At 35.9% G+C, this 12,595-nt stretch overlaps 1 protein-coding gene across 3 annotated transcripts in view; it reads right to left on the reverse strand.

Annotated features, from left to right (window-relative positions):
- LOC124158859 overlaps nucleotides 1-12,595 on the reverse strand; it is a 33,447-nt gene that overhangs the window by 13,000 nt on the left and 7,852 nt on the right. For 2 of the 3 annotated variants that reach the window (XM_046534238.1, XM_046534237.1), the window contains one exon: nucleotides 1,706-1,861. The exons of the other annotated variant lie outside the window; for it this stretch is intronic. In XM_046534238.1, coding sequence (XP_046390194.1) covers nucleotides 1,706-1,861 — 156 coding nt within the window. The remainder of the gene's footprint in view (nucleotides 1-1,705; nucleotides 1,862-12,595) is intronic. 3 annotated transcript variants of the gene reach the window in all.

The raw sequence follows: 12,595 nt of genomic DNA on the forward strand, positions 1-12,595 counted from the left end.
TACTGTCTGTGTTAAAACTTATATTTTTGTGTGATTAGTATTGAATATTTTACTTTTTTTTAAATATCTACTACTTGTTAGCCTAGCAATAATCTCCATAATGCCATATTTTTGTCAAAATGTCTTTTATTAAGAGTAGAACATTTCCTGTATTTTCTATTTTTTGCTCTCATAGGTTTTACCTAGAGCATAATAACAATATTCATTCATTCATTTAATTGTGTAAGCCATGCCTTCCTGTATCCTGCACACCCCCATTTTTGGGCCGGCTGGTGAGGAAAAAATACCTCCCTTACGCTTTTCGGGTGCGGTCTAATACAGGAACTCGTGATTCGTTGCCAAATCGATAAATTTACGTTTCCATGATTGATAATGTTATATAATGTTAGAAATTTAATTCCTGCAAAGGTTTCCTAGTTTCAATGCTAAACTCTGGGAAATAAACGATAAGAATTTGGGGGAAAATGGAGTGCGGCTTACATTAAAATTTTGTGTTAAAATACCGTATATGTCTGATTATAGTCCCCCCTTTTTTTCCAAAAATGCCTGTGGTAAAAGTAAAGGGGGGGACTATATTCGAACGCATTTTTTTAACTTCTCCCGAAAATGAAGCCTCAAAATTAGGGGGGGGGGGGGGACTATATTCAGAGAAATACGGTTTTTCTAGGAGTGTGGGTCAACATATGTTATGCAAAAAAGTTATAGCCAACGCTTCTGTTTATTTTAAACCATCATCAGGGCTTAAATTTGTACGTACATATTTATTAATCAATATCAATAAATACATACAGTGGAACCTCGTTAAAGCGAGTACGGGCTATAGCGACACCCCCGCTATTACGAGAGATAGCCGATGCACCGTCAATTGACCCTATAATAAGCATATTAAAAAATTCGTTTTTACGAGACCCTTTCGGTGTTGGCTCTCGCCATAGCGAGGGTTTCACCGCCGGAAGACTTTCATCAAGACTCCTTAACCTTTGTAATTGCTAGCGATCTGTTAGAAATGAAGTTAATGGAGTGCTCAGTCTCAAATTTATGTGGTAAACTGTCGTTTGATAAATATAATGATTGACGAAACAATGCTTTGCACGATTTTTATTCAGTGCGGCGCTTATAAATTGTTTGAATAGTTAGTCGTTATTTGAGTAAGGAAATTTAGTGATGCAAAAAAACATCGCCTTTCATCTGGATTTATGCTTACGTTTATCGGATAGATGTTTATCTGTCGCCGCACCACTCCTGTTCCTGTATATCTGTTCGCAACAGGTATATTGGCTATTATTTGCTCCACCTCCGGTAAAGCGACAATTCGCTATAGCGAGTGTTTATTAGTGTACCGTGGGGTGTCGTTATATCGAGGTTGCACTGTACAAAGTTAAGCCCTGATGATGGTTTAAAATAAACAGAAACGTTGGCTATAACTTTATTGCATAACATATGTTGACCTACACTCCAAGAAATACTTTAACATGAATTAAACGAGGTCAAGATAAGGGGAAAAAAAATAATAATTAAAATTTTGAGGATTCGTGTAAGCCGCGCACCCAAGCATTTCCGGAAAAAAGGTGTGCGGCTTCTACGGGTAAATACCGTATTTTAAATATTTCTGTTTGATTTTGGAGAGACCTGCCACCTAGAATCTATCTCTCTGTATGTACTGAGCAACCCCATCTACCGCTGAAAGTCTGCCGAAGATACTTACATAAACATCAAACACCCTCAATATGAACATCTCGTGTAGAGGAGGGATTTCGGATGGGAGGCAAGACAAATTGAGAATGAAATCCTTCCCACAAGACCCCTCATCTTGCAAATGGACCACAACATGGTCTTTACCCTCCACGCACTGGCACCCTTTCTGAAATAAAATGAAACAAACAAGATTCATTCTCCTCAAATAACTACTTAAAATCAGTACTCAACATTCAACAGGCTGGTTTGAACAGGCGAGGGAAGCTCACACCCCAGACAAAGCTATAGGACTATGAATTTCACAAATTCAGGGTAAGAATTCAATTCCTTTCACTGGTTGGTCAAAACGGTTCAATACCATTCAATTCAATTCAATTGAAATAAGAAACGTTCAAGACCAATTTAATGTGAAAGAAGGGATTCAAGAGTATTCAAGACAAGATGTCTGCAGTCATGATGAATGACATGACGTCAAACCCAATGGAGAAATCTCGTTCAAGTAGTCATGATTGGAATTTGACAGTGTGAAACCACCTTAACTCTTAACCAGTGACGTGCAATTCTTGTTACACTACCAGTCTGGGAGACCGCAATAAATCAAAAATTCATAAAATATTGCTACGCCATTTTTATTGTTTTGTTTAATTTTTCTTTGAATTCTTAACTATTTTAAAGCTTATATTAAAATCTTTACACTCCCAATACGAACCAATTTGTCATAAAAAATTGTGATTTGAAGCAGGATCATAAACTGATGCTAAAAACACTTTAGTTATAATTATTATATTTATGTATCAATATTTCGCCAGATTCAAAAAAGGCCTTAAATGTTAAAGTTGGAAGGCTAAGGGCCGGTTTTATAATGTCTGGTTAAACCTCACGTTAATTTGACGTGGAGATTACGGTAACGTGGAGTTTAACGAGAGGTTGTGTTTTATAAAGCAAATCCTACCGCCGGTTGGCTGATGGGAACTTTAACGAGAGGAAAGCGCAGCTACTGTAATTCTCATACCAACAATTGATCGCGAAAAGTGAAACAGACGAAAGTCGAAATTGAAAAACGGCGAGATTTGAATGTGTTTATTAGAATAAAAGGAGACTGTAACAGAACTTTAAGGGCATGGCTTCTAAACGAAGTATAAATTTTTCGGTGGAGGAGCAGATGATACTTTTGAAACTCGTTACTGAAGAACGAGGAGTTATCGAAAATAAGAAGAGCGATGCTGTATTGTGGAAGAAGAAGGTAAGTATTTCAAAATGAAATATAATACATATTTTTCGAGGTGCTGATACTTCAGCAATTAATTTATTTTTGTTTATTGAAACAGGAAGAGGCATGGAAAAAAATTGAATCAAAATATAATTCACAATTTTTAAATAAAAAAACTTGGCAGCAATTACGGGCGAAATATGACAATATTAAAAAGTCGACCAAAAAAGCAATAGCCGTCAACAAGCAAACCATGCTAAAAACAGGCGGAGGTCCCATGCCATCCGATATTTTAACTCCGGTGATGGAGAAAGCCATCCCCCTTTAAGGGAGTCTAGTCTCCGGTCTGGACAATAGTTTTGATTCAGATGGTCAAATGGATGGTAGTTGATCTTTTCATTATCATTCAGTTTTCAGCCTCAACAGAATCACTGATTTACTTCTCTCTTTCAGGTGAAGTCAGTATTTCAGACAATGACATGGGTACAATTGTAAGTGAAATCTAATTAATTTCCCAAAAAAGTGGTATGAAATGTTACTTAATTGTACTATGCCTATACCCACTAACTAATCCATCAATTAAGTCAATTACATTTGAAAGTAGTCACCATCATTAAGCAATTTCATTTCATTTATCAATATTTCTTTCAGTTGTCTCAAGAGAAAGAAGAAGAAATACTCCAGAGTGTGGGTAGGTATATTAATTGAAATTTATGATTTAATTTTTCTGTAAAAGTATTTATTTGTAACATATTTATCAATATTGAACGTCTTTCAATAACACCTCTCCTTTTTAATGTTGCCACAAAAAGAATCTTGGAATGCATTTAAAGAGTTTTTTTTGTTCATAGCATGCCATAGAGATATCATGTGGGTCAGTGGCACAGCAAGGGAGGGTTTTGGGGGATAACCCCCCTCCCCCCAGAGCTCAGAGAAATTTTTAAGTTTAATCCATTTTACTTAATTGGATCAGTATTACTTATAGTATAGTTTTTAAGATTAATCAAATATCCCTCATGAAGCTGTAAACTCTCCATTTGTAACCATTATTCTTAAAAATTTTCTGGAGGGACACTGTAACTTCTGCTTACCCTGGTGGATATGAAAGTATTTGTTGCTTCAAACCCCCCCCCCCCCCCCTTAGCCTTCATTCTTAGCTGTGACCCTGATGTGGGTATGCTGTAAGTTAAGTGTTTTTAATTGACTAAAGAGGAATTCTTCAAATTCAGAATTTTATATGAGATCATACTCATAATACTTGAGACCTCAACGAAAAAACATTTATACTGATTCCATTGGGGGATGGATGGGAGGTTCCTTCAGGACAACCTACTGTTGTTGGAGCCTAGATAATTTATTTGAAAATACTCTAACGCAGCTCTCCAGTTGAACACTGATTTGAAATTTATTTTTCTTCATGAGATATTATTCAAATGATATGTGACAATGTTTTGACCATGAAAAATACTTTCAGTTGCCATTTAACTTACTGACAAAACAGCAAACACAGACCATATTGCTAGGTGATTATTGGAGTTGCATGAAATGACTGATATTAGAGCACATAGTCCTTGTTACAATGGTGATCCACAATCCATATTGAGTGATAACTAAAAATTTCATTTGTAGTTATGTTAATGGGAATAACCAATATGATTGGAATTACTTAATTTTCTTCATAAAAAATGCAGTAATATACAAGGAAATGTGATTTTTTTACAGAAATCATCCATGAAACAGAAGATTTGACAGATGTGCCTTGTTGTAAGTACCTAGTAAATAATCTAATCTGGAAGTATAATCTATGTAAAACCTTCCCTAAATAATCACAAACCATCCACACCAGCATCAAAAGGAAAAAATGTAATGGAGAAAAGGGAAAATAACAAGACAAAAATTTGATGGAGGATTTGCTAAAAGCAAAAATGGAAGTGGTTGCACTCCAGAAGCAGCTCCTTATAGCCTCGGAAAAGAGAGCCATTGAGCTACACAAAATACAAATGGAAACTGCTCTGGCAAAGCGGGCAAGGGCTGTGGAAAAACAACAAAATATGTCAAATTTTTAACATTTTGATAATAAATTTTTACTTTGATTAGAGATTTAATTTATTCATACTTAAACCCATGATTCCTAATAGAAATGATTCCTATCAAAACATCTGTTAAGGTATAATGTCTTTGGAGGTGAGCAGTTTTTTGCAAGAGCTTGAAAATTTTGAATCCATATCACAATACCTACCTAAGGGTCATATGACTGATTTGTACTAAATATTGTACTAAATCCCTTTTACTACTGTTATTCAACTGCCATTCAGTTTTTAACTTTTGCAGCAGGTATACTCTTTTCCCTCCCATACTTCTTAATGCAAGATACAATCAGAGTAGAGGAATTTATGCATTGCTATACAGGTGAGAAAATGAAATTCATAACAAGTGAAAAAATATTTTGTAATGATTCTTTAATTTTGTAAGTGAAATAACAGATAATAATTCCAATGATCAGAAGTTATTTCCTCAGTACCAGGCAATTTATAAAATAATATAACAAGTGATACATCATTGGGTATAATGAAAGCTTTTTCACAAAAAATATTTGGATCCATTGCATAGGAGTAAATGTTAAGGTAAAAACTAAACATAAACTCTCTCAGGCACTTGAATCTTTGATCCAATTTTTGTAAGTAAATTGCATTTTTTTTTAAAGCAATTGCATTTACAAGGATTAATTGGACTTACAATGGTCATTAATATAATAAGCTGAAAATAAACCCCCGATTAAATTTTGTCAACAATAATAATAATAATAATAAATTTATTGGTGCCAAAAGATATGCAAAAACATATATAGGACCCGTCAAAAATGATAAACACTTACACAAGAGATTCTGAATGAACAATACATAAAAGAATGTTACACAGTTACAACAAAACAATTAAGAATTGAGGAATTCCTCAATAGAATAAAAGGTATTGTTTAAAAGGTACATCTTTAATTTAGAGGAGAAATTTCCTTTCACCTTTTCATCTTTTAATGAGGCAGGTAGGTCATTATAAATCCTGCAACTCATGGTGACAGGACCAGTATTAAAAATACAAAGGTTATGTTGTCTCACAGCATAATTGTCTCTGCTTCTCGTGTTATGATTATGAATATCAAGATTCTTTAGAAGTGTCAAGTGAGAATGGTGATTTCTTATAAGCATCGCAGCACAATAAATATAAATACAAGGTAGGGGAAGGATTTGTAACTTTTTAAAAAGATTGCGACAGCTGTCTCGTTTCCTAGCTTTGCAGATGATTCTGACTGCCCATTTCTGTAATTTAAAATACGAACAGCCTTAGGGGATAGACCCCAGGCTAAAATACCATATCTTAGCATGCTATAGATATGAGCAAAATAAATAGTGATAGCTGTTCGTGAGTTGGTTAATTGCATCATGCGTCTAATGAGATAGCATCCAGATGCAATAGAGGATGAAATATGATTAATGTGAGAGTCCCAGGACAGATTTTCATTAATGATGAGCCCAAGAAATTTGGTGTCATTGACACGTTGAAGATTGACGTCTTCAAATTTTAAATAAAGGCTGTAATCAATTATTTTTTGAGCAGGGTGGAAAAAGACATATGCACACTTGGCTTTATTTAAGTTTACTTTGTTGGAGAGGCACCACTTTTCCATGTCGAAGACAGCATTTTGAGCAGTGACTACAGGATTATCATCATTTTTGATTAAATGATTTGTATCATCAGCATACATGAAAATATTTCCATGCAATGATGAAGGAAGATCATTTATGTATAGTAAAAAAAGGAGGGGCCCAAGGATGGAGCCTTGAGGAACACCCCCTGCCACCTTGCGATATGATGAAGTATGTTTGGACATCTTGTCATGTGTAACAGTTACTGATTGAGTCCTATTTGAAAGAAAAGATCTAATGAGGTTGTTAGGGATGCCCCTTATTCCATAGAAGTGAATTTCCTTAAGAAGAATCTCAAAGTCAACAGAGTCAAAAGCATTAGTGAGATCATAAAAAATCCCAATGGTATGTAAATGATGATCGAGACCATCAATGACAGCATCAATAAATTTGTAAATGGCAAATTCAGCAGAGAGGCCACCTATGAAACCAAATTGGCTTTTTGATAGAACATTGTTCTTGATTAAGAAAGACATAATCCTCCGTGAAATGATACTTTCAAGTATTTTTGAAAAGACTGATAGTTTAGAGACAGGTCGATAGTCATCCATAACATGAGGATCACCCTTTTTGAGTAAGGGAACCACAGAAGCCATCTTTAGTTTATCAGGAAAGATGCCAGAGGAAAGAGAGGCATTGACTAGATGCGTGATAGGAGTGAGAAGTAAGTTCATGCAATTTCCTTTAAGAAGGGAGCATGGAATCTCATCCCATCCAGCTGAGTGTTTTAAATTATTTTTTTCAATTACAGATTCAATTTCCTTTTCACATGTAGGATAAAAGTATATATGTATTATTCATAACTGAATGTATACGTGAGTAGTTATCTGAGTTAATGCGTCCAGTAGCTGGTTTTGTAATGGTATCCAGGAAATGATTGTTGAAGTAGGTGGCAATTTGCTCAGGGTCATGAATATAAATGCCATCTTGTTTTTTCAACAATTAAGAACATCTTTTAATATTTCTCCATTTACTCTGGAAAATAATTTGATTTCTTTTACTCAGGCAAATTTTCACAAAACCTAAATACTCTTGGCCCAGAATTACCTCCCCTCGACAAATGACTTTGTAGTCATGACTGAACTGGAATAGATACTCTCTGAAAAGGTTTCCATTGAGATAGGAGACAATGCTAGGCACTGATCATAGTTGATTAATATCATGCCATAAGGAACATTTTAAACATCCTTGCATATGAGACACAAAGCTATTGTCTTAAAAATCAGTAGTCAAATGTTTTAATTACGATTTTTCTAAATAGAAATGGGATCTGAATTCATATCATCCTTCTATTCACATCATAAAGTGACATGGTTCCTTAATCTCTATCATTAATTAAGGACCATGTACTATAAAGCTTAAAAGCAATCTTTATCCAGTGTCTCCTACCACATTGACATGATTATTGTGATCTTATTTGTGCATCTTATACCCTTTTTCTATTCTTTCTATTTTATAACTAAAAATGATCTCATTTGATGCCTCTGAATCACTTTATTTATAATTTTTTTACCGAATAATCTCAATGAAATATATACATCTACGTTTCCTTTACTTTGGCCTATAATATTGCACAATCATCATCACTGGTCAACAATCCTAGGATTGGTTTGACGCAGCTCTCCACTCAGTTCTACTATCAGCTAATCTTTTCACACCTACCTAATTCTTCTCTTTCACATCTCTCTTTACTTGTTCCATATATTTTGTCCGAGGTCTTCCTTTTCCATTCTTGCCTTCCACTTGCCCTTCGATGATTGTCTTCATCAGGCCGTCATGTCTCAAGATGTGGCCTATAAGGTTGTTCCGTCTTCTTATTAAGGTTTTCATGAGGCTTCTCTTCTCTCCTACCCTTCTTAGGACTTCCTCATGTCAAAAAACGGAAGAAAAAATCTTCTTTACGTCTTCGTTACAAATAACTATTTTATTCGTCTTTTATATCCCAAGGCCGTAACAACAATCACTTTTATATTGGCAACGTAAATAAATAACAAAACAAACATTCATCATCACCTTGAACGTAAAAATGCAAAACCCTACAAATATTAATTTTTCACATTACAACACCTCCCCTCGTTCGAGGATGATGGAAAGGAACACAAAAAACATCATGCATAAACAATACGTTGGCAACGCCTATTCGAATTCCACCCAGGCGCTGCTTATTTTGTTAATAACGTATTCAAACACCTCCCCTCGGGATTGACAAAATAATAATTTGAAATATAAATCTCTAAGCACTCCTTAAGATTTAACATCTTACAAAATTCTTTTGTCTTAGTTCCTGACAGTGGCTTTGTCAACATGTCAGCGACATTATCTTTTGATCTGACTAACTGGAATGAAACCTCCCCTGTTTTTACCATCTCCCTGATACAATGATACTTCTTGATGTATGACATATAATCATATTTAATAATACTTCTTGATATATGATATAATGACACTTCTCCGCATCTGGTCCACTCAGTGCCTCCTCTGCATCCTCCGGAATGTTGCTATCTGGACCTTCTGCAGCAGGGACAGGTCTTGGGATTCCTCTGTCTCCGAGACCTATGTGGTAGACCACCTTCCGCTACTCCTTCATAGGCAGGCTCATTTTCACAGGCGATGATTACCTCCCCTGGCCCCTGGATGGGTGTCACCTCCTCTGGCTCTCCACCTCTCGCCTCGAGCTCCTCCCAAGTCATCGTCTTCTCCTGCTTTCGTTTTTCCATCTCCAGTTGTTTCAAGGCGTAGTCTTTCTGTGATTGCTCTTCCTTCAGGCGTTTATTCAATACAGCCATCAATTCCATTAATCTGAGCTTTTCAGCCTCAGCAGCCTGCATCATGGCTCTTAAAGCATACTCCGAGGACTTGAAATTTCCGGATCTCATTGCGGCAATTACCAGTGAGTTATCATTTGAGCCTTGAGAAACATTCATGCTATGGAGGGCTTCTTGTAACTTTTCTACCATTATATTTTTCTTCTCCAGTGTATCTTCCAAATTATTGACTTTTGCCTGTTCATTCATCAGCTGCATCGTTACATTTTTCTTTTCTTTCCTATGTTCTTCTGCCATTGCCTTCATTTCTAATTCTTTCTCCTTAATAGTACTATCTTTGCTCTTCAAACACTCATTTAGGAATAGTATTAGCTGGTCACCATGCTCTTCACCCGGGGCACCATGTGATCCGATGCTGCTGAATCCAGTATCCATATGCCGTTGTTTGCATGGTTTGGATTTCTTTGCATGCAGAGTACTTTATAGCCTCTTGATACTACTGATGCTGATGACTTCTTCTCTTCTTCATCTTGCTTCTGTATGGCAGGACAAAATCTTGCAGTATGCCCCTCCTTTCCACATGTGAAACAAATGTATCTCCTCCCAATAGGTTTCTTTGGAGCATTTTGTGATTTATTTTCACTGCTTACTTTAGGTATGTTTGGCTTCTTCTTTACCTTGAGAGCCTTGTGTTCTTCTGTCTTCGCGTAATCCTCATTTTTCATTCTCTTCACTTCTAGCAGGAGTTGGGACTTAACATATTTGGATGTTATGTCTCCTTCATTTGTTCTGTAAATACTTCGTATAAACCCAGCATATTTTTCTCGAGGCAGACCCATGAGGTAGAACGCAGCCAGTGCTCTATCCGGGAGATTAATGCCACACTTAGTAATTTTACGGTTGTAATTCTGGATCTTGCTCATGTACTCCATCATGGAAAGGTCTTCCGTTTTTTCGGTATTTACCATTTCCTTTAGGAACATTATCTCCTGGAACACGTCGTAAGTGGTGCACATGTCTCTTAATGCTTCCCACATATCCTTCGCTAGGTCCAGTCCCACGATATCATCCAAAAATGAATCATCTACGTATTGTATGATAATGGCTCTGGCCTGTTGATTTTGTCGCTGACGGCGCCTAACCTCTTGTGGTGGGAGTTGGCTTTCGTCTTCCATTTCTATCTCGTTTCCATCACTGCCGAATGTTATGTATGGATGGAAACCTTTTACCGCTTCCCAACAATCTTTCTTCATTAAAAAAGCTTCAATTCTTACAGCCCATACATCGTAATTATCGCTGTCGAGTATTGGGATACACGTCTTCTTTTCTTCCGCCATTTTTGATGATTCCGAACTTACAAAGAACAATTATGGGGTTCACTTCTTCTAACCTCAAACGTATTCGCCGTTCACACCATCAAAAGAAAAACTTCGCTTCGCATCAACACTTAGTGCAACTAAGTCTCATAATCTGTCAAAAAACGGAAGAAAAAATCTTCTTTACGTCTTCGTTACAAATAACTATTTTATTCGTCTTTTATATCCCAAGGCCGTAACAACAATCACTTTTATATTGGCAACGTAAATAAATAACAAAACAAACATTCATCATCACCTTGAACGTAAAAATGCAAAACCCTACAAATATTAATTTTTCACATTACAACACCTCATTACTAACTCGGTAAATCCATTTGATTTTCATCATTCTTCTGTAGCACCACATTTCAAAGGCCTCTATCCTTGCTTTCTCCGCTGCGGTCATTGTCCATGCCTCACTTCCATATAGGAGCATACTCCAGATGTAGGTTCTTATGAATTGTTTCTTTACTTCCATATTTAAGTTTCCCGCTGTAAGCAGGTCTCTCTTTTGGTGGAATGCTCTCTTCGCCTGGGCTATTCTGCTGATAATTTCTTTCTTGCTTCTCCCGTCACTAGTTATCTTGCTTCCCAAATAACAGAATTCATCCACCTCTTTCATTTTTTGCCTCCCTATTTTAATGTTGGTCTTGACTTCTTCTTTTCTGCTGCATACTAAGATCTTGGTTTTCTTCGTTCTTATTTTCAGTTGATATCTACTCATTACCCTACCCATATTAGCCAGAATATTTTTCAAATCCTTCTCTGTTTCTGCTATAACGGCTATGTCATCGGCAAATCTTAGCATGCTAATTTTTTCTCCATGGATATTCACTCCCAATTCCTTTTCTTTGATTTCATTAATGGCTTTCTCAATGTAAACGTTGAAAATTGAAAAAGTTAATAAATGTAACAATAAAACCTTTATAAACAAAAACAGAATTTCAAACAATTTAACCAAATAGAACTAGAATCAAACTTTCTTGTAAGGCTAATAGAGTCTTTGGAATAAAGCATTTATATTTGTTAACAAAAAAAGAAACTTGTATTAAGTTATTGATATGATGTATGTAAGGTTGACGAATGTTACCATTGCCATCATCTTCAACATCAATTGCCTCAATTTCATCAATTTCATGAACTATTTCTATGGGTGGTATATCCTCATTACTTAAAATAGCTAAATTGTGTAAAACACCACAAGCTACAATTACCCTCAGTGCCATGTCCAATGAAAGCCTCAAACCTATACTAAGCACAGGAAACCGCCGTTTCCATATACCAAACATTCTTTCAATAACATTTCTTGTTTTCGTATGGCATTTATTGTACTCCTTGTGATCATTTCCTCTTGGGTTTCTAATCGGAGTCAACAAATACTTCTTCAAGGCATATCCCGAATCTCCTAGAATGATGCCACCTCTTAAGTCATCATTCTCTAACAATCCTTTCAGCCTAGAATGGCTGAATATATTTTGGTCATGTGTTGACCCTGGCCATCTGGCAACCAAGTTAGTAATGCTCATATCTGCATCACAGCAAACTTGAACATTTACAGAGAAAAACCCTTTTCTATTTCTGAAGCGTTCAGCCTCATTTCCACCTAGAAGATCATAGGACAATGGATGATAAGTACAGATTAAATAAATGTGGAATACGTAGAATCTGACTGTCATAGCTTTTATTAACTCTTAGAACTTTTGTGTGATGGTAATTTCTAATTAGAATGAGATATCTTGATGATATCTTGAAATGCAAAGAAGCACTCAAACATTGCACATATTTTGTATATGTAGTAATTAAATTACATTGGGGAAAAGTCCCGTGGAAATACTTATCAATTATTGACCACAATACAGGATCAAT

Source organism: Ischnura elegans, chromosome 5 (assembly GCF_921293095.1).
Source record: "Ischnura elegans chromosome 5, ioIscEleg1.1, whole genome shotgun sequence".
Taxonomy (NCBI): domain Eukaryota; kingdom Metazoa; phylum Arthropoda; class Insecta; order Odonata; family Coenagrionidae; genus Ischnura; species Ischnura elegans.